General features: G+C 42.7%; 1 protein-coding gene across 4 annotated transcripts in view; it reads left to right on the top strand.

The window, feature by feature from the left end:
- rtn4r (reticulon 4 receptor) overlaps positions 1–21,586 on the top strand; it is a 181,960-nt gene extending 160,374 nt beyond the window's left edge. For 3 of the 4 annotated variants that reach the window (XM_061981802.1, XM_061981801.1, XM_061981800.1), the window contains exon 2: positions 19,544–21,586. In XM_061981802.1, the coding sequence (XP_061837786.1) occupies positions 19,567–20,925 (1,359 nt within the window). In that variant the 5' untranslated portion in view covers positions 19,544–19,566 and the 3' untranslated portion in view covers positions 20,926–21,586. Of the gene's footprint in view, positions 1–15,541; positions 15,557–19,543 lie in introns of those variants that run through there. The other variant, XM_061981803.1, reaches the window with a different exon arrangement.
- The last annotated feature ends 840 nt before the right edge of the window (positions 21,587–22,426 follow it).

The following is a 22,426-nucleotide window of genomic DNA, read 5'->3' as shown; positions in this document are numbered from 1 at the left end:
ACTTGGAAATGCAATTGTTGAGTATATGTCAAAACAAAGTGTGCGGCTTTATACCCCTGAATCTGTTTCAACCAATCAAACGAAGAAAAAAAATGCAGTTAAGGATTAAGCTACAATACCTGAATCTAGGCGAACGCACGTCGACAGCTCTCAATATTTCTTGCGGCGTTCCCCAGGGATCACTACTGGGGTCAAAAATGTTCTGTCTCTATACAAACGACATTTCTAAAATTACAGAAGACTTAAAGTTAACACTATTTGTAGACAGAAGGACCACATAATGTTCAGGAGGAGGAATATCACTTCAATACAGTGACGTGCAGTGAGGTCTGTGGTCGGTGAGGCTAATCGACGCTAATACAGGTTGCTAATTAAGAAGATAACAAGAAAAATACTTTCAGATACAGTTTGCACTTCCCGGCCACCTTAGGTGTGCCTCGTTGTAAAAAGATGGCAGCGATCAGCACCTGCCAGCTTTCACACATGCATGAACTAATTTTACAACACTGCAGTTTCCTGTGCCACTAACAAGATAATTGTGTCACACTTGCATTAAATACATTATACATGCTGTACGTGCTAATGGTGTCAGAAAGACGTACGTCATGCCTGCGTACAATATCACAACAAATGGCAATCATATGGTTATTGTCAGTATTATCAGAAAACAAATACTAAAACAAACTATAACCAACGTTAGCAATGGTTATACTGGTGAAAATAAGTGGAGCATGCTTAGCAGCCTAATGTACGCCCAAAACTAAAGAGACATTTTACCAAGGTATGCCTATAGGCTACACCAATGAGGAATTATTTTATCAAGTGATTTGGCTGTCTTCATACATTTCACATTGCCATGATGACAGCCATGTTAATGTTGGAACCCATTTCCTCAGCGTATCAGCATATTGAGAAGGAAATAGGCACAATGTATCTTACTATAGACTATAGAGCACACCGATATAAAAGCCGCACCCACTAAATATTCACAAACATTATTCCATATATTAGCGTTGGACTATAAGCCGTAGATATATATTTTGTGACATACGTTATTTACACAAAACATATTTTGTAAATAGTTATTTACATACCTTAATTGTTTCCAAATGGTGTCTGTAACACGACAGTAAAACGGGTGATCAAACAAAACAGAGGTCATGGACCCACTAGCTGCAGAAGCTAGCTCTTCAATCAGGAAAACACTCTAAAACCTTTACAATCCAAATGGAATAAATGCAACATAATTAAACACTAAATACAAACAGTATGCCTCTAAAGAAGCCTGAACAATATTTAATATTTTGTCTGCCAATGAAAGTATATTGTGTGTCAATCTATTTTATCTTATTTTATTTTTCAAAATAAAACTATGTTCAAATATTTCAGTGTGTTTACATTGTAAGTACTTTTTGAGGATATTCAACAATACCGTGATAATAATAATAACCGTTATCAGTTTGGTCACAATCACCTTGATATGATATGACATCCCTATTAACATTTGATACATATATTTGATTGGACTGATATTTGATTTAACAGCCTTTATTCCTGGCTTTCAATACCTTTTTGCGGTTTGGATGAATAAAGGCCCTGGCTTTAACTACAACATTTACTTGATATAAAACACATGTAATGTATCAATATTATTACAGCAAATGGAGATACTTAATTGATTGATTGAGGATAGCACAACACACGGTTGATTTGTAACGTTGACATTCATTGAAGGAGAATATTTTCCATCTGATGTTGAAATCAATTTTTAATGCTAGTGTATCGATATTGTACCCTGAGCAATAATCAAAATAAACATTTCAATGTCTGACCCTCACTCAATGGGCTGTTCACACTGCTCATGTGATTGATTGAGTGCAAATGTGCAAAGTTATGTCACTTTCTACAGTCAGCGTCCAGTTGGAGATAGCACCGAGGGAAGCTGCGTCCTTTCAGCTGAAGGGCCCCCGGTGTCAGTCAAGTGGAAAACAAAAGAGGCTTGTCTCCTCACGTTGAGTGATTATTGTCGTGATACGAGAATGCATGGCTCTCACAAGATACGCCACCGGCAGCATCTTGAAACGCGGAGCTTCACAACCATGTTTTGACACAGCAGATAGGTGCAAAGATTACGGGTTAAAAACAAAACTGACAGAAGACGGTGAAAATTGAATCTTTTTTTTTATTTTTTTTTATCCCGCCCTCCTCTGCTACCTTGATGTTGTATTTTTAGACTGAGCATCAACATTCGGAGCTGAACAGACAAATATTGGTATTATCCTCGTTCCTTGGTGCTTTTACAGCAAAGGTGGACGAGTGAGAGTTTTTTGTTTAATCAGTCGATAGTTTGAACATTTCATGCCAGCTTTACACACGTGCAAGTCCACAAAGCGGGTAAGGATCTGGGATCAACATAGTCGGGTTTTCACCAAGTCAGTCTGGTTTACCACAGTGCACTTTGTGGTGGTGAACACGGTGTGGACTGTGTGGAATATCATGAGGGTACACGACACTGCCTAACTCGCCAGTTGATTAAACAAAGCACAAAAACAACATAGTAGTATTGATGTATTCTGACATATCTCTACAGTATTTTTTTTCCATTGTGTTTTCTGTTTTCTTCCCATTTGGTTTGTTACTGTACCATCAGTCGGTATTTTATAGTGAAAGTGTATATATTTGTTCAAGTTAAAAATACATATGCCGGCTTACATTTGGGGTCAAAGGATGTACACATATTAAAAATAATGTTCTAAAAATCAAATGAAAAAAATTATTGTACCTAATTATGTAGAAATAAATAATTACCGTATTTTCCGGACTATTAGGCGCACTTAAAATCTTTTTTTTTCCTCAAAACTCGACAATGCGCCTTATAACCCGGTGCGCCTAATGTCAAAAAACTAACAAACTTGTGGCTAGTTGAGCAACAATCGTGTTCCCATGTTTAGTTTTTACTAATTTTTACTAATTGTTTTTTATGTAGTCTGCACTTTGTCTGTGTTATTATTATTATTACTATTATTATTATTATTATTATTGGCTTTTATCTAGTTTGCACTTTGTCTGTATTATTACTATTATCATTATTATCAACTCCTCTTTGCCTTATTCTTTTTATTTTCCTAATTTTAATGATGTTAGATCTGCATACCTGCCAACTTTTGAAATCAGAAAAACCTAGTAGCCAGGGTCCAAGGGCCGCAGGCCCCGGTAGGTCCAGGACAAAGTCCTGGTGGGGGGTTCTTTCGCCCCCCCGACGCAAAATGATTATTAGCATTCAGACAGGTTAAAATGTTGCTAAAACCATCACTTTTCTATCAGTCACTGTGACTTTTCAAAACAAAAATATTACAGCAAAAATCATATGGGTTGATTGACATGTTTATTCTGTAAGCTAACTTCAATAGTTTGAAATTATTTTGACAGTTAATGCCAGTTATCCTGTCAACCTTTCACAAGACTTCAATTTGTTAATTGAAAGTATAAACAGTATAAACACTTTTTACAGTAAACAAATGGTAAAACACTACTAAACAATTCCATTAAAAAAAAAATTGGTGTCATTATTAACTTTCTGTCCAAGCTTGTATAATCTACTGCCTTGTTCAATTGTAAAAAATATTCTGTGCCTAAAATTCACATTTCTATCACAATTATCATACTGTAAACATGGTTAGCTAACTTCATTAAAATTAATAGTCCTGTCAATAGCATGGAATTACAATTCAAATGTAGTTTTTTTGTAAGCCTTTCAAAAGAATTCAAAATATGAAAAATTAATGAAAATTAATTTAAGCCATCAGACACTTGAAAAGTGGCACATCACATCTCTAATGTAATCATTTTAACTTTTCAACAGAAATAGCACTGCAAAAATATTAAGGACATACTTCTGTATTTTGGTAGTTATGCTGTCAACATTTAACAAGATTTATTCAACTTGGACTTGAAAGCATAAATAGTATAAACACTTTTAACAGTATAACAGTACTAAACAATTCCAATAGATAACATTGGTGTCATTACCTTTTTGTTTGCTCAATTATTGCCTCTGTAAATAAAACTTCGGCATTTATCACATCCAAAGAATCTGTTTGGGCGACGAAAAACGTTGAAAGTTTTCCACTTGTATCGCTAGCAACGGCATTAGACTTGTGTTTTTTTGTCCCAACGTGGTCTTTTACATCGCTAATTCCTCCGTGTCGGATCGAAAAATCTTGTCTGCACAAGGTGCAATTCGCGTAGTTTTCACCCTTTTTGGAACGGATAATTATTCGGATAGGCTTTTGAATATTCTTCACGGAATGACTGCAGTTTTCTTTTCGGTTTATGTTGAGTAAATGTGATCTCATTGTTATTAATGCTGTTTCTGTGTATCATGAGAAGAAAGGCTTGCTGTTGTTGTTATGCGCCTCCAATAGGTTATATACGGTAGTGCAGGTTCATCCGCGCTATCGTCACGTGATCTCTTCCGGTTCACTTCGCGCGAGAGAATATGAGACACACACAGAAAAGTTCAATGGAGGTGTGTTCTATTTTCCACAGTTACCGATGTTTTGTTTCCCGGTGCTGTGAGGCATTGTACTGAACCATCCTTAAAATAAACCATCATCTTTCATATATATACAACTGGAGTATTCATTGAAGATGAATGAAGAAAGAGGAAACCCAACAGTTTAAGACTCGTATGCGATTTTTCTCCGGCTGATTCCATGATCGTTCGCTCGTTTGGAAACAATGGCCTCGTGCTTGGCAGCGGTGCTATAAATAGCCTCGCGCATGGCATTCGGAATGGCTCGATAGGAAGTTACGGGAAGCAGTGTCGATTGTCATTGTTGTTGCGCGATTTCGTGAATAAAACTTAAAAAAAAAAAAAAAAATTTAATTAATGAAAAACCGTATTTTTTATCACTGTAACCGTAACCCGGAATAGGTTGATGAAAACCGTACTAATTACGGGAAAACCGGAGTAGTTGGCAGGTATGGATCTGTGTTGTTGTTGTTGTTGTTGGGGACAAGTGTTGTAAATTAGCTTTGGCTACAAACACTATGATGCATACATTGGATAACTGTTTCAGATATGTATGTTTCTGTATCTGTCCTTATTTCAAATACACCTTTATTTATATATATATATATATATATATATATATATATATATATATATATATATATATATATAAGGAATCATTCTGGTTTTGCTTACCGACCTCAAAGCAATTTTATTTGGTACATGGTGTAAGATACGTGTGACCAGTAGATGGCAGTCATACATAAGAGATATGTGTAGACTGCACTATGATGGCAATATGAGTCAAGTAAACAACACCATCATTTTATATGTTCCACTGAAAATATAGAACATTATGAGGTGGCGACTTGTCCAGGGTACCCCGCCTTCCGCCCGAATGCAGCTGAGATAAGCTCCAGCACCCCCTGCGACCCCAAAAGAGACAAGCAGTAGGAAATGGATGGATGGATACACACGGCGCTGAAAAATATATCAAAATGTTTTAGTACGACTTTGGTAAGCTATGAAGCCACGCCGCTTGATGGATTGTACTGTGCTTCAACATAAGAATGTTATTATGGTGTGTGTATAATGTAAGACATATTATCTGGTGTTTTGTTTCACAATATTATGCAAAAGCAACTTTTCTTACTTCTGATACCTGCTGATGTGTATTTGGGATCTGCATAAGTCCTGAAAATTAGCGTGTGTCCGCCTTTGTAGTCCGTGCCGACACCGTAGTCAATAAGCTTCTTCTTTTTCTCTATCTTCTTGTTATGTGACATTCATCCTCTGCCGTTGCCATTTCTAATATAAAGTAGTGTAAAGTTCTTACTTATATACGTCAGTGGCCTAGTGGTTAGAGTGTCCGCCCTGAGATCGGTAGGTTGTGGGTTCAAACCCCGGCCAAGTCATACCAAAGACTATAAAAATGGGACCCATTACCTCCCTGCTTGGCACTCAGTATCAAGGGTTGGAATTGGGGGTTAATTCACCAAAAATGATTCCCGGGCGCGGCCACCGCTGCTGCCCACTGCTCCCCTCACCTCCCAGGGGGTGATCAAGGGTGATGGGTCAAATGCAGAGAATAATTTCGCCACACCTAGTGTGTGTGTGACAATCATTGGTACTTTAACTTTAACTTTAACTTTAAACTCGCCATCGAAGCGCTAAATCATACCGGTGTAGTGACTTTACATTATTCACCCAAGGAACTTTAGTTATTAGAGAGTTCCGGTCGGACGGATTTTCACGGGACACATTTGGTGTTGTTTCCGGATGAGAAGATGCTGCTCTGTTATTGATTGAAGTAAAGTCTGAATGTCATTAAAACAGTTAGCTCCATCTTTTGACACTTCTTCTACACCCGTCCTTGCACGCTACACCGCTGCAACAAAGATGACGGGAAAAAGACGCTGTCGAAGGTGAGCCACTTAATTAAAACCGCCCACAAAACACCACATTCTGAAGCGACTGTCAGAAAGCAACTTGAAGATGATCTGTAAAACATCATCCATGCAACATTTTGACCAAATAACCACCATTACATGTTATGTAGACCACAAGGAAGTCTTCTGTATTTACAAAAAAAATTAAAACAATATGACTCCTTTTAATGCGCCCTATAATCCGGTGCGGCCTATATATGAAAAAAGATTGAACATAGACCATTAATCGGCAGTGCCCTTTATAATCCGATGCAACCTATGGTCCGGAAAATACGGTAAAATTGTTGATGTATTCTGACATATTTCAACTCTCTCTCGTATTTTTTTTCAATTGTGTTGTCTGTTTTCTTCCCATTTGGTTTGTTACTGTAATATTATTCGGTATTTTTAAGTGAAAGTGTATATTTTTTTTTAAGTTTAAAATACATAAAGACATGCACCTGGGTATAGGTTGATTGGCAACACTAAATTGGCCCTAGTGTGTGAATGTGAGTGTGAATATTGTCTGTCTATCTGTGTTGGCCCTGCGATGAGGTGGCGACTTGTCCAGGGTGTACACCGCCTTCCGCCCGATTGTAGCTGAGATAGGCTCCAGTGCCCCCCGCGACCCCGAAGGGAATAAGCGGTAGAAAATGGATGGATGGAAAATACATATGTTCGTAACTTCAAAAAATTTCAATGGGCAAGATGTCCCGGAAAACCTGGGTAATCTTGGATATATTTTGTGAATTTTCAAGATTTTTTTGGTCAACCCAAACATTTTGATACTGGAACAGTTCCTATCAGATGAAAACTGTGGGTTGTGGTTTCCGACAAACTATTGCGATGGAATCATAATAACAAATTGATAATTTGGTGTAGAATCTTATATGACAACAATAGTGGTGGCCAAACACTTTTGCATCGAAGAGTTTGCTGCTTGGATAAGGTGAAAAATTATACCCACCATATGCTCGGTAGGAGGGTAGGGTAGAACATTACCGGAAATTCTGGGAAAACTGTGAATTTTGGGAAAGAGAAAACATGTTTTGCATTCCATATATCGGAAGAGCAGTATGAGTGGATGGTTGAATTGTCCAAATCAAGTTTAAATAATGCCAAACAATATTTCAAATCTGGGAAATTCGAGATACCTGGGAATTTTTGAAAATATGAATTCTTGTACAATTATCTTTGATTATACTGAATGGGTTGGTGTTGGAGTTTTTGGAATTGGTTGAAAAATGTTGACAGAGTAACAGTTTGCATTGACAGTGGCTATTTCGGAATTCCTGGAATTTCGGGAAAATTGGGAATTAGTACGGAAAGAAAATTGGTGATGTTATTCTCCCAACAAAGAGGAATGTTTTGAAGGTAGATGTAAGCTTTTTCTACTCACAGTCCCACAGATTCACACTGGAAGCCAGTTGCGCAGAGTTGACAGGGTTTAATATGGTTCTTTTTTAGTTTTCAATTTAGGTACTTTTGTTGACTTTTCAGTCTCTCCGATCCTTCCTCTCTCTCCTGCACCCGGCCGCTCACTGTTAAAGACAACAGATGATTAGTTTAAACCGTACCACCTGCGCAAACTAATCATCTGCCAGCGGTGTCTCTCCGTCAGCACATGCCACGCCCCCGTCTGATGGCGCGCTGTTTTCAGCAGCCTGGACAGAGGCGCTGACCTTTACTCGAACAGTGTGCTGCTCACAATCCCCTTCCACATACCTCCACCGCCAGACTTAGCCCCCCGCATGAGAGCGGGAGAGGAAGTCCGCCACGGCCATCTGCGCCCCCGGCCTATGGATCACTCTGAAAAGGTAGGGTTGTAAAGCGAGATACCAACGGGTGATCCGCGCGTTGGCATCTTTCATGCGGTGGAGCCACTGGAGAGGCTTGTGGTCCGAGCAGAGGCTGAACGGGCGTCCCAGCAGGTAGTCCCGGAGGGCACCCACCGGATGGCGAGGCACTCCCTCTCCACCGTGCTGTACCGGCTTTCTCGTTCTGATAGTTTCCTGCTGATGTATAGGACGGGGTGGTCGTTGCCTTCCTTCTGCTGGGATAAAACAGCTCCCAGCCCTCTCCACGACACGTCCGCCTGCAAAAAAAAGGGAGGGAAAAATCAGGCATGTGCAGTACCGGCTCCTCGCAAAGAGCTTTCCTCACCTTCTCGAGTGCCTGCTGGCACTGCTCCGTCCACTGGACTAGATCTGGAGCACTTTTTCGGGTGAGGTCAGTTAGTGGGCTGGTCAGGTCCGCAAACCAGGGGATGAACCTCCGGTAGTAGCCCACCAGCCCCAAAAACTGCCTCACCTCCTTTTTCGTCTTGGGGGTCGGGCAGGCGCACTTCGCCGGGTTGGCAATGAGCCCCGCCTCAGGGACTCGAGTACCGCCCCCATTCTCTGCATATGCTCCGGATGACATCATCCAGATAGGCGGCAGCATATGTCGCTTGGGGCCGCAGTACCCGGTCCATGAGTCTCTGAAATGTGGCAGACGCACCGAACAAGTCAAACGGAAGGGTCACAAAATGGTATAAACCTTCCGGGTGGAGAATGACGTTTTTTCCTTAGACTCTGGAGACAAGGGAATCTGCATGTAGCCCTTAGTTAAATCCAGTGTCGTGAAAAAACGAGCAGTGCGTCGGGGCATCGGGTAGGCATCAAAACGTGACACATCATTTACCTTGCGGTAGTCCACACAGAATCGCACAGACCCATCTTTCTTCCCTACCAGAACTATAGGGCTGCACCATGTGACTCTTCTATTACCCCCAATTCCAGCATGGCTTTTAATTCCTCCCGAACTACTTTGCGCTTGTGTTCTGGTAGCCAAGACCTCACCGTCACGCCTGGGCTGGTCTCTATGTGATGCTGGGTGAGGTTTGTGCGGCAAGAGGGAGAACACGTCAGCAAAATGTTGCTGCAAATTGGCCACATCTGCTTTCTGTGCCGGCGTCAGATGATTATCACAGCGGAGAGGGAAGGGCCGGGGGAAGAGGGGGACCTCCGGCCCCAGCTCCTCGCTCTCCGCTATCGCCGTCACCATGGAGACAGGCTCCGCTTCCCTCCACCCTTTTAGTAGGTTGAGGTGGTATATTTGGGTTGCCCCGCCCCGTTCAGACCGCCTGACCTCGTAATCCATGTCACCCACTCGTCGTGTGACCATGAAGGGTCCTTGCCACTTGGCGAGTAATTTGGAGCTGGATGTTGGGAGTAATACAAGTACTTTCTCTCCCGGTGAAAATTGTCTGAGTTGCGTGCCCTTGTTATACAGGCGTTACTGACGTTCTTGGGCTCGGAGCAAATTTTCACCAGACAAGTGCCCCAATGTGTGGAGTTTTGCTCTCAAGTTCATGACGTACTGAATTTCATTTTTAAAGTGGCTTGGACCTGCCTCCCAGCTTTTCTTAACTAGGTCCAGTATCCCATGCGGCTTCCTGCCGAACAACAGTTGAAATGGGGAAAACCCTGTGGAGGCCTGAGGAACCTCCCGCACTGCAAATAACAGGGGATCCAACCATTTATGCCAATTTGGTTTGTCCTTGTGTACGAACTTCCGGATCATGGATTTTAAGGTTCTATTCAACCGCTCTACCGACCCATCAGTCTGTGGGTGGTAAACATTGGTCCGAATGGATTTGATCCCCAATAATCCGTACAGTTCCTTTAACGTGCGTGACATAAAGGACGTGCCCTGGTCAGTCAGAATCTCTTTCGGGATTCCAACTATATAACTTGAAACAGTGCCTGCGCGACACTCTTTGCAGAGATGGAGCGCAGCGGTACTGCTTCGGGATAGCGCGTTGCGTTATCCACCAGGACTAGCGCAATGCGATTTCCCTGGGTGCTCGGGTGAAATGGTCCGACGAGGTCCCTGCCAATTCGTTCAAATGGGACCTCTATGAGTGGTAATGGCCGCAAAGGAGCCCTAGGGGTGGCCGTGGGGTTGACTAGTTGACCGCGCACCAGCGGTGCACGTCTGCCCGAATGCCTGGCCAATAGAACCGGACCATTATCCGATTAAGTGTTTTATCATACCCCATGTCATACTTGCCAACCTTGAGACTTCCGATTTCGGGAGGTGGGGCGTGGGGAGGGGGGGCGTGGTCGGGGGTGGGGCGTGGGGGCGTGGTTAAGAGGGGAGGAGTATATTTACAGCTAGATTTCACCAGGTCAAGTATTTCATATATATATATATATATATATATATATATATATATATACTCAAGTATTTTATATATATGTATGAAATACTTGACTTTCAGTGAATTGTAGCTATATATATATATATTTATTTTATAAATATATATATATATATATATATATATATATATATATATATATATACATATAGTATATCAGTTGTGCACTGCACTCTCTAAAAGCCGGAGATGTTATTGTCACATATGCATGTACAGTAGATGGCAGTATTTTCCTGTTTAAGAGTGTCAAAACATTGCTGTTTACGGCAGACGAACTGCTTTATGGTAGACGAAAGCATGACTGCTGCTGTTGTTGTGTGTTGTTACCGCGCTAGGAGGACGTTAATGAAACTGCCTTACAATAAACCCACATAAGAAACCAAGAACTCGCCCTCGATCATTCTACAGTTATAACGTGATTGGGCAGGCACGCTGTTTATATTGTGGGAAAGCGGATGTGAGAACAGGCTGGCCGCTGTCGACACGTCACTCAGGTCCGCATGGAGCTGGAGGGGGCGTGGCCTCCAGCTCCGCCTGAATTTCGGGAGATTTTCGGGAGAAAATTTGTCCCGGGAGGTTTTCGGGAGAGGCGCTGAATTTCGGGAGTCACGCGGAAAATCCTGGAGGGTTTGCAAGTATGCTCCATGTGGCCGGCCGGATTAAAATGTGCCGCCTGGAAAATCATTTCCTAGCAATTTGGTGATTCCCTCCCCTGTCTGAGTGTCACGACTCACTCTGTATAATCTGTCCCTAATCAACGCAAAGTGCGGGAAATTCTGCGCTATCCCCGGGCAAACCCGCTGCCCATCAATTTAAATCACTTGGTCCCAGGTCGCGCGCAGAGTGTTATCTCGAGACTGCTTGAGTGGAAAATCATCCATGGGGCGCCATTGGGGAACCGGGGAAACCTCCTGAGAAGCCCCCGCCGGCTCCCCTTCCCCCTCCCCCCCGGCAGCGTCGGATAATCTCGCGTCGCCGATGAGAACAGCGCGGATATCCCCTTTTCCTACCGGCCGTGAACGCACCCCTGCGCACTGCTTTATTAACCCATTAAATTCCGACCAATGCGTTCCCAAGATTAAGAGGTGCGCCAGGCGCAAATTTACAGCCACCTTAACACTATGTTTTTCGTCTTTGAAAAAAAATTCCACCATCATGATAGGGTACTCGTGAATATCCCCATGCACACATTTAACCCGCACCCGTGTAACCTTTCTCAACGCCCCAGGTCGAACCAGGTTCTGGTGGATCATGGACTGCTCGCAAACCAAATCCACCATTGCTCGGTGTGTACTCCCTTGTATCCTTACCGGTACATAGTACGTCTCTCCTGGCCCGGGGGAGGGCGCCGCAGGGTCGACGACCCGGATCACCTGTCCCACCTCCATGCTAGGACATTCCCGCTGCAGGTGTCCAAGCCGCCCACACCTCCAGCACGCCTGCTCAGGCATTCGAGGAGCCATTTGCGGGGGAAACACAGCGTCAGTAGCGACCGGGGTCTGAGGAGGAGAAAAAAAAGCCTGATTATTCCGAAGCCTCGGCCGCTGCTGGGTTCCCTCGGCCGGCGGCGCACGCATCCTGCGCTGGAACTGGACGCTCCACTGCCTCCGCGGCCTTCTCCTCCTTTTTATTTTTGCGGTGCACCACCAGATGGTCCTTTGCTAACGCCACCGCTGCTACCAAGTCCTGAGGACGGTGATAACGGACCCATGCCAAAGTCCGCGCCGGGATCGCCTCCATAAATTGCTCCAGAATGATTTGTTCCAGTACTTCCTGGATTTGTCCGGGTTGCAGCCATCTCGTCGCCGCATCTCTTAGTTGCTGGCCCAGGGCGAAAGGCCGCTCCTACGGCCCGAGCCGCATTGCCCGGAACCGGCGCCTGTCATCCTCTTTGGACCCTACCATCTGGTCCAGTACCGCCCGTCTCACATCACGGTAACTAACCCAGGAATCTGGTGGTAGGCTGAGTGCCGCCCGCTGAGCTTCTCCCACCAGCAGAGGTAGCAGCCGTACTGCCCGTTCCTCCACGGGCCACGCGCATGCTCCCGCCGTGGCCTCGAACATATCCAAAAGTCTGCAGGTTCTCTGTCTTCGCCATCCTGTGCATTCCCACGGCCACCAATGATGGTTTTGCTGCCGCGGGTGCCCTTGCTCCGGTCCTCTCTGTCAAGGCTCGCAGGATTTGGCTCTGCTGGGCGATTCGTCCCTGCATGGCCTCCATCTGCCGGTGATGGCCGTGGACACTTCCGCCAACAGCTGCCCCAATGCCTCTATCGGGCTTGGTGTCGACATTGTTCCTTTTTCTTTTTTTTGATTGGGCGCCAAATGTAAGCTTTTTCTACTCACAGTCCCACAGATTCACACTGGAAGCCAGTTGCGCAGAGTTGACAGGGTTTAATATGGTTCTTTTTTAGTTTTCAATATAGGTACTTTTGTTGACTTTTCTGTCTCTCCGATCCTTCCTCTCTCTCCTGCACCCGGCCGCTCACTGTTAAAGACAACAGATGATTAGTTTAACCCCGTACCACCTGCGCAAACTAATCATCTGCAAGCTGTGTCTCTCCGTCAACACATGCCACGCCCCCGTTTGATGGCGCGCTGTTTTCAGCAGCCTGGACAGAGGCGCTGACCTTTACTCCAACAGTGCGCTGATCACAATCCCCTTCCACAGTAGAATTGTCAAAAGGGGTTGCAAAATGTGGTTTGAGAAAACTTTCCAGCAAGAGGTGAAAATAGGGCTTTCGAAAACCGTGAATCCTGGGAATTGTCCAAGATCGGTCTAGTGTGTGGATGGTGGAATTTTTCAAATCGGTTGAGAAATGTGGGACTTGTGCAAGTAAAACAAATTTCAATGGGCAAAATGTCCTGGAAAACTGGGAATTCTGGGTAATCTCGGATATATTTTCCGGTCAAGCCGAACGTTTTGATGCTGGAACTGTTCTGATCAGAAGAAAACTGTGGGTTGTGGCCTCCGGCAAGCTATTGCGAGAGAATCATAATAATACATTGATAGTGTGGTGCAGCTTTTTATATGACAAGAATAGTCGTGGCCAAACACTTTTGCATCGAACAGTTTGATGTTTCGATAATGTGAAAAATGTTGGAATGGTTCAAATCGGGGGCAGCACGGTGGAAGAGGGGTTAGTGCGTCTGCCTCACAAAACGAAGGTCCTGAGTAGTCCTGAGTTCAATCCCGGGCTCGGGATCTTTCTGTGTGGAGTTTGTATGTTCTCCCTGTGACTGTGTGGGTTCCCTCCGGGTACTCCGGCTTCCTCCCACCTCCAAAGACATGCACCTGGGGATAGGTTGATTGGCAACACTAAATTGGCCCTAGTGTGTGAATGTGAGTGTGAATGTTGTCTGTCTATCTTTGTTGGCCCTGTGATGAAGTGGCGACTTGTCCAGGGTGTACACCGCCTTCCGCCCGATTGTAGCTGAGATAGGCTCCAGCGCCCCCCGCGACCCCGAAAGGAATAAGCGGTAGAAAATGGATGGATAGATGGAGGGTTCAAATCGGTTGAGAAATGTGTGCAAGTTTGAAAAATGTCAATGGGCAAAATGTCCCGGGAATCCTGGGTAATCTGGGATATATTTTTTACATTTATATCATATTTATATTCTTCAAGATTTCCGGTCAAGCCGGACGTTTTGATACTGGAACAGTTCCGATTGGTGAAAACTGTGGGCTGTGGCCTCTGGCAAACTATTGCGACGGAATCATAATAATAAATTGATAGTTCTTTGGTGCGGCTTTTTATATGACAAGAATAGCCAAACACTTCTGCATCGAACAGTTTGATGCTTCGATAACGTGAAAAATGTTGGAATGGTTCAAATCGGTTGAGAAATGTGGGACTTGTGCAAGTTTGAATAATTTCAATGGGCAAAATGTCCCGGGAATCCTGGATAATCTGGGATATATTTTTTACATTTATATTATATTTATATTCTTTAAGATTTCCGGTCAAGCCAGACGTTTTGATACTGGAAAGGTTCTGGAAGTGATGAAAACTGTGGGCTGTGGCTTGCGGCAAACTTTTGCGAAGGAATCATAATAATAAATTGATAGTACTTTGTTGTAGAATCCTCTATGACAACAATAGTGGTGGCCAAACACTTTTGCTGATTCGATAAGGTGAAAAATGATACCCAACATACGCTGGGTAGGAAGGCGTCTCAAGAGGGCAACTCACAAAGGTGCGTGGATATAATGACACCTGCAGTTATGCTAATGCAATCAAGCGAGGTGGCGATGTGAAGACGCTGTTAGCTTGTAAGAATAATTGGGACGGAGTAAACGCCATTGTGGGGCCACAGCTGTCAGTCAAGACGACGCTAACAAAGAAAGGACACATTGCCTTGAGAACGGGGGGGAGCTGACTTTGACGTGACGTGCACGGGCGGAAATAGGCCGTTAATGAAAGGATGGCAGCGAGGGGACGTCAGAGGAGGAACATGAAGTGATCTGTGTGGTAAAATATTGCTATTGTTAGGAAGCGCTGGGGGAAAATGTGCTGCGATGCAGAAAGAGCGGGAAGTCTTGACAGCTTTCCGGTGGCAGTCTGACGGCTAAAGCAGAGCACTTGAAGAAAATGTTGGCGTGGAGGGGCCTCTGCCGGGCCCCCGCTTTCACCTGTCCACAGATGAGCGGTACAGCGCCGCATGGCAGGGAAATGAGGGAAGATGGACGGGAGGCTTAGTAAGGCTCATGCTGCTTTGTTTTTTTTATCTCTCCTTCGGGCACCTGTCATGGCGGCGAGGCTGGGACTCGAACGCGTGCAGTGGAGCAAAGAGTGGAAAACCTTGGCGTGTTGGAGAGGAGCTTGGGAGGATTTGGATGTTGTTGGTGCAGTTATGTGCTGATACCCGGACTCCTGTCTGAGACTTTGGCACTGTCGTCATTATGGGGATTGTGTAAGACTCCCATGATGCACTTCTGTTTTACCCTCAGCTGAAAGGGGGAACGCCAAGACATTGCCATACTAATATTTGCATGTCAATTACGAATCTAGGCCAGCAATTCTCAAACTGTGGTACGGGTGCCATCTGGTGCAGGGGTGTCCTAACTTTTTGACTTGGGGGGCTGCTAAATTTTGGCCCCGGGGGCCAAAAGTCTACTGTATCTAAAGTAACTACTCTCACACACACACACACACACACACACACACACACATATATATATATATATATATATATATATATATATATATATATATATATATATATATATATATATATATATATATATATATATATATATATATATATATATTTAGTTATAGACTACATTAGTTCTGTTTCAGCACCCCTGTGTTTGTGTGTTCTTGGTTGCCATGGGTGCTGATTAGCTTCACCTGCCTCTGATTAGTGTTCGGGACGCTCGCCTGCTCCCGGGCGCTAATCAGAGAGCTACTTATTCCTGCTTTTGCCACACTGATTCTACTTTACCAGACATGATTGTGGTAAAGTAGAATGCTTATAGATAAATCTAACATTTTTTATTGGAGCAAAAAAAAATAATAATAAAAAAAACTGTTTACAACATTGAACATTGTAAGTACATTTTTGAAATAATTAGAGCTCTCTAAACATGACATATAGTCACATTTGCACAACTTTCACCCTATATAGTAGCCTTGATAGTGGTCTACTGTAGATTACATACCTCACCAGTAGCATGGTCATTGCTATGGCAGTCACCCGGCCACTACAATACTTCATCACATCCTGGGTAATTCCTCTAAATTGGAGCAATAGGGTTCACTGTTTGTTTTGGTCTCAGCACTTGGTCACGTTGGTTGTTATGGATATAACGATATGAAAATGTCATATTACGGGTATTGTAACAAAAATGACCACGGTTATCATCATTATCTGGGTATTGTTAAATGTACTGAAAAAGTACTTCCCCCCCTATAACCTATTTAAAGAAAATACAAAAATAAATAGCCGCACAGTATACAGTAGTGAAGGGATCTCGCAGGAGAGGAAAGCAGGGGGTTAATCATTTTGCATTGCAGTCTGCTGAAAATGACTGAAAGTGCCCTTCTACTTAGTAACCGACACTGTGGTCAATGTTGCAATCGCCACAAAACCTTTTTTTTAAGATTTTCAGCGCCCTACTGCTGTCTGGCGACTAAAGTGGATAGTGCACCACCCGAATTTGTCACGTTTCATGTGTCAGGTGAACCGCAACAAATGGGGCCGTATGAATCCCTTTACTACAGTAATTTCTTGGCAGAAGAAATATGTTATATGATAATATTATTCTGGCTACTTAAGAGCATAATGTTTTTATTCTAGTGTTTGAATATGTTTATCTTCTTCTGTTTTTTTTTGTAACAATACGGGAAAAAAAACTTGTCGATCGATTACTCTGTCCTTAGAGAGCACTGCCTACTACATGTTTAACGTGAAAAATTGAATATCTTAGTTTCTCAGAGAGTAATGTGTTTATATAAGTTTACTGTATATTGGGAAATGTTTTTTTGATGGGGAAAGAAGTTAATGTCTCTTGTATTCGTGTTAGCATAGCAGTAAATGAGCAGAGTCAAGGGTCTGTGAGTTTATCAATCATGGTTTTAGGATAATTTTGATTACAAACGATAATACTAACCGTGAAACGTTGAACCCTCTTTGTCTCCGTGGGCCGGTAGCATATGCACCGAGAGATGTTCCGGCCCATAATGTAAATTTAAGACAACCTAATAGAAATGATCCGGATCACCACCAAAATCGCAGCACTCGTTTAATATCCCACTTCTGACGTCTACTCAAAGTTTAATCCAAATCTGCTCATAATCCTTTGAGTTATGTTGCTAACTAACTAGATGATGCCAGCACATCCAATACTTACTGGCAGAGGTAATACCAACAGTAAGCACATCTTGGAATGTATTTTATTGTTTTTTTCTTTTCATTAGATATGTTATTACACTGGCCTTTTAGTGATTAAATACTGATAACGTAATTAGTATTTCATATGCATATTTTAGGCTTATGTTGTTTTAATGTATTGACCTGTTTAAAGTGGGGTAAAAAGTTATACATAATTTAAATATAGTGTATCTTTTAAAATTTTTTGTCATGAGGGCCAAATGACCTGAAAGCTCACATTCCAGTGGAAAAAAAAAAGACAATTAGTTATATATGCCTTATTAGAGGAGGCTTGTTCCACATAAAAGCCGCCCACACAGTTTTAAAAGACTCGTCAGTTCAGGTCCTCACGTCAGCAGGCAGCTGTGAGGAAATTGTTCCCTCGATCCAAATATTATGCAGATGACTACTACACTTTATGGAATACAATGATTTGTATTGCACGCAGGAAATGTATTTTCAAATAAATCATCTCAATAAAATACGCTGATGAATATTTTCCCTGCGATCCAACTGTTGCGTACGAGTCAGCAAGTTGACCGTGTTCTAATGCGGATTAACGTGTATTCCAGACTATAGAGCTAACCGGTAATTAAGCCGCACCCACTACATTTTAGCAGAAAAAAAACATTGTTTTGTATATTAGCTACATCTGACTATAAGCCACATATACGTTGTGTAACAAGTTTTTTGCACAGCAACATTTTGTAAATGTTTATTTACATACCTTAACTTTTTCTAAACGGTGTCTGTAACACGGCAGTAAAACGGCTTATCAAACAAAACAGAAAAGTCATTCATGTCTTTATTCATCCTTTATGATATTCTCCTTTTTTATGAAGGTTCTAGATGTTTACCAGGATTCCTCTTCCTTGTACTTTGCAATCACCTTGAGTTTAAGCAGTTTCTTAAAGTAGATCATTTTAGTACATTGATTTATTTGCTTAATCCATTCTATGATTTAGCTGTTAGCGGTGAAAAATCCATAGATTAGCATTTATATTTTTTTATATTAATTTTTTATTTATTTATTTTAATATTTTCATATTTATATTGTGTAAGACACAGGGTTCAAAGCTTGGTAAAAAAGTAGTGGCTTATAGTACGGAAAATACATGAATGTGCTTATGAATATACTAGTTGTTTTTTTTACCCTAATTTAAGGGTTAGTACTTTAGAAGCCGTTTTTAGATAGATATTTTTATAAGAACCACATCTGATAAATACTGTAGTAAAGTTTAATTTGTTTGTTGGTGACATTCAATGATCACTATGATTCATAACATTTAGTGAATGATGCAGACACGTTTGTTACTGGATACTTTCTAATACGCTTTTGCCTCGGACACTTTGTATGTGTAGGTAATATGTATTTGATACTTGTTTATGTCATCGTCATGGACCCACTAGTTAAATCAGCTAAACAAACTCAATATCTCCACGGTGACGTATTGGTGAATTTACTGAGGACTTTGTGAAACTGAAACAATACGAAAACAATGCCATTGTAAGTTAACAATACTAAAACTGACACTTGTAAACATGTTAGCATATTCGCTAATGATAGCAATGCTAGCCCAATTACGCTACAATTCTTAGGTTCCATCTAGTAGATATCGACTTTGGATGATAGCACGTACACAATATGCATGAAAACACTCCTACGGACGTCACACATGGGACCGTTTATTAACTAATAATTGTTTTAGTTATATTGTAAAACTTACAAAGGTTATTTGGAGTGATGAATGGAGAATCTTTTTGAGCAGAAACGCTACGGACCGGAAGAACATTTTCAACCTGCACACCATCTCAGTCCTCTAATAAGGTTGAATGAAAACTAATAAACACAAAACATGACAGTTAGCAAATAAAATCCAATAATTAGCCGCACCATTTTATAAGCTGCAGGATTCAAAGTTCAGGTGGTTTATAGACCGGATGTTAGGGTTAAATGATTTGCTGAAACATCTTTGTTCAGCCATATTTGCTAATGCACTGATGTGTTTTGTTGTGTCTCCTCAGGAGGGCGGCTCCTGGTCCTGATCATGTGGTTGAACTTTGCGCCTCCAGCTGCCGGCTGCCCTGCCAAGTGTGTGTGCTACAGTGAACCGCGACCAACCGTGGCCTGCCAACAACAAGGACTCTTCTCCATCCCTACTGAGATCCCAGTGCGGAGCCAGAGAATATTCCTCCAAAGCAACAAGCTGACGGTAGTGAGGTCCACAAGCTTCAGTTCGTGCCAGAACTTAACCGTCCTTTGGCTCTACTCAAACAACATAAGCTACATTGAGGCCGGCGCCTTCTACGGCTTGGAGAAACTGGAGGAACTGGACATTGGGGACAACAGCAACCTGCGCACAATCAGCCCTACAGCCTTCCGAGGCTTAACAAAGCTGCACACGCTGCACCTGCACAGGTGCGGCCTGTCAGAGCTGCCGGTCGGGGTGTTCCGGGGAATGTTCTCCCTGCAGTACCTTTACTTGCAGGATAACAACATTCTAACCCTGCACGACGACACTTTTCTGGACCTTGCCAACCTCACCTATCTCTACCTGCACAATAATAAGATCAAAATCGTGACGGACAACATGTTCCGTGGTTTGATCAATCTGGACCGCCTGCTGCTACACCAGAATCGCGTCATTCATGTCCAGCCAAGGGCTTTTAGTGATCTGGCTAAGCTCAAATCTCTATTTTTGTTTTTTAACAACCTGACCGTCTTGACAGGGGAAACAATGGACCCGCTCACCACCCTCCAGTACTTGCGCTTAAACGGCAACCAGTGGATTTGCGACTGCCGAGCCAGAACCCTGTGGGAGTGGTTCAAGCGTTTCAAGGGTTCTAGCTCGGAGTTGGAGTGCAACGTCCCAGAATTCCTGGCCGGCAAGGACCTGAAACGACTAAAGAGTGAAGACATGGAAGGATGCGTGGAAACGCCTCAGGTCCAGACCAGTCTCTTCAGCTCGAAGGCCCCGTCTGGGAAGTTCCCCTCCACTGAAAATCCTCTCGTGGACACAATTCCCAGGTGTTGTCTTGGAGACAACGATAAATCCTCTATCCTGTCCGGCAAGAGTCGCCAGATCACCAACAACCCCCTGAAGGAAAAGGAGAACATGTCTAAGACCAAACATAAGGAACAAGAAAGAACAAAAAATGAGACCCAGAACAAGCAGAATGACGGACCGCTCGGGACCTTGTCCGACACCCTGGAAAAGTCTTTGGAAAGTATAAACCCCGACCCTATGGACAGTATAGAATCCTCTACAGCCTCAAACAAAAAGAAAAAGAAGTGCTCCAAAAAGCCCAGATCAGACACCCACTGCGTCAAAGGCAGGGGCGCTACGTTGCAGGGTCTGAGCTTTCTCCTCGTTCCCACCGTCTGGATCTCCTTAGCCATGTCTTAGGACTCCCGGTGTCGCTCTCAAGGCAGGACTCAAAGTGACGGATGCTCATGACAATGATGAGAGACGATGCTTTGTCATCTGCGACAGACAGTGACTGACCAGTGAGTTGCTACAACCACGACAACAACAATTGGGACGAAGATAAGAGTACATGTAACAAAATGGATGCCTTTACAGAACACTACAGATCTGATGTAAATAATGAATCGGTGCCCTGAATTGTTTGTTCTTTATGTACTGAACTTTATTGTGTCTACGCTGACCCTGTTCCACCTTCTTCAAAAGCTTCTACGGTTGAGACAAAACACCAAGAGTTGAAAAGAAACAGAAGAATACGACCTCTGAGAATTCCGACATAGTAAGCACACAAAGAATGTTGGGTCCGTTTAATGAAAATAAAATGAACCCCCACCCATTATTTATTGAAAGTGATGCATTTGTTGGGTAACGTTCTGTTTTTTCATGTTTTTCAAAGAAAAACAGTTGTTGACCGCGTTCCCCCATTTTTACTTTTATTTTCACGAAAGAAAGGATATATGGCGAGCATTTGCCAAAAGAATGCCGCCGAGTTGTTTATTGCAATGGAACCATATAGATATGCATTTTATTTTACTTGTGTACAAGTATGAATATATTATGAATAAAAGTTCTTATTTCGTAAGATGGTTTGGATTGAGTGTGGTACTTTCTGGAAAGTTCATTGCTTCAAACACATTTTCTCAAGATTCTAAGAACATTACCTTCATATTGAGTAAAAAAACACTGTTTGTGTTTGCAAACCTTACAAAAGCACATGTTTCTGGTGAAAGTCACAAATATACAGTAATACAGGCATTATTAGACATATTGCATGTTTGGTTTTGGAGTTCTGCTTGAAACATTTTTTAATTGCTTCATACACATTTTCTCAAGATTTTATGAACATCACTGTCATAATAAGTAAAAAAAACTACATTTTGTGTTTGCACACCTTACACAAGCACATGTTTCTGGTAAAACTCACAAAGATACAATAACACGTGACGATCTGTCACTTCACTTCTGGTAGTGGTTCCTTGTTTGGTGTTTGTTTCCTGTCGGCGCTCCTAATTTTGTTCCATTTCCTGCATGTCTCCTTGAGCGCCTGTTTCCCTCACCTGTCCCTGATTGGCAGCCTGGTACACCGGGTTGCAGTTGCCAATCAGGCTGTTATTTATGCCTGCCTCGCCTGTTCGTCGAGGCTCGAGGATTGACTATGTTAGGGGCCTTATGCTGGATGCATGACTTCTCCGCCGTGATTGAGTAAAATAAAAACTCTTACCTGCACATAGTTCTCCTGTTTCCTGCATCTTGGGGTCACAACCACCGCAGCCATGCAGGTTCCTCACAATAAAGGCATTATTAGACAGATTGCATGTTTGGTTTAGGAGCTATGCTTGAAAACATTTTTATTGCGTCATTGGCATTTTTTCAGGATTCAAAGAACATTACTGTCATATTGATAAAAAAAAATATATGTTTG

This window comes from Nerophis lumbriciformis, linkage group LG24 (assembly GCF_033978685.3).
Source record: "Nerophis lumbriciformis linkage group LG24, RoL_Nlum_v2.1, whole genome shotgun sequence".
Classification (NCBI taxonomy): domain Eukaryota; kingdom Metazoa; phylum Chordata; class Actinopteri; order Syngnathiformes; family Syngnathidae; genus Nerophis; species Nerophis lumbriciformis.
This window is presented reverse-complemented; position numbering and strand designations above follow the sequence as displayed.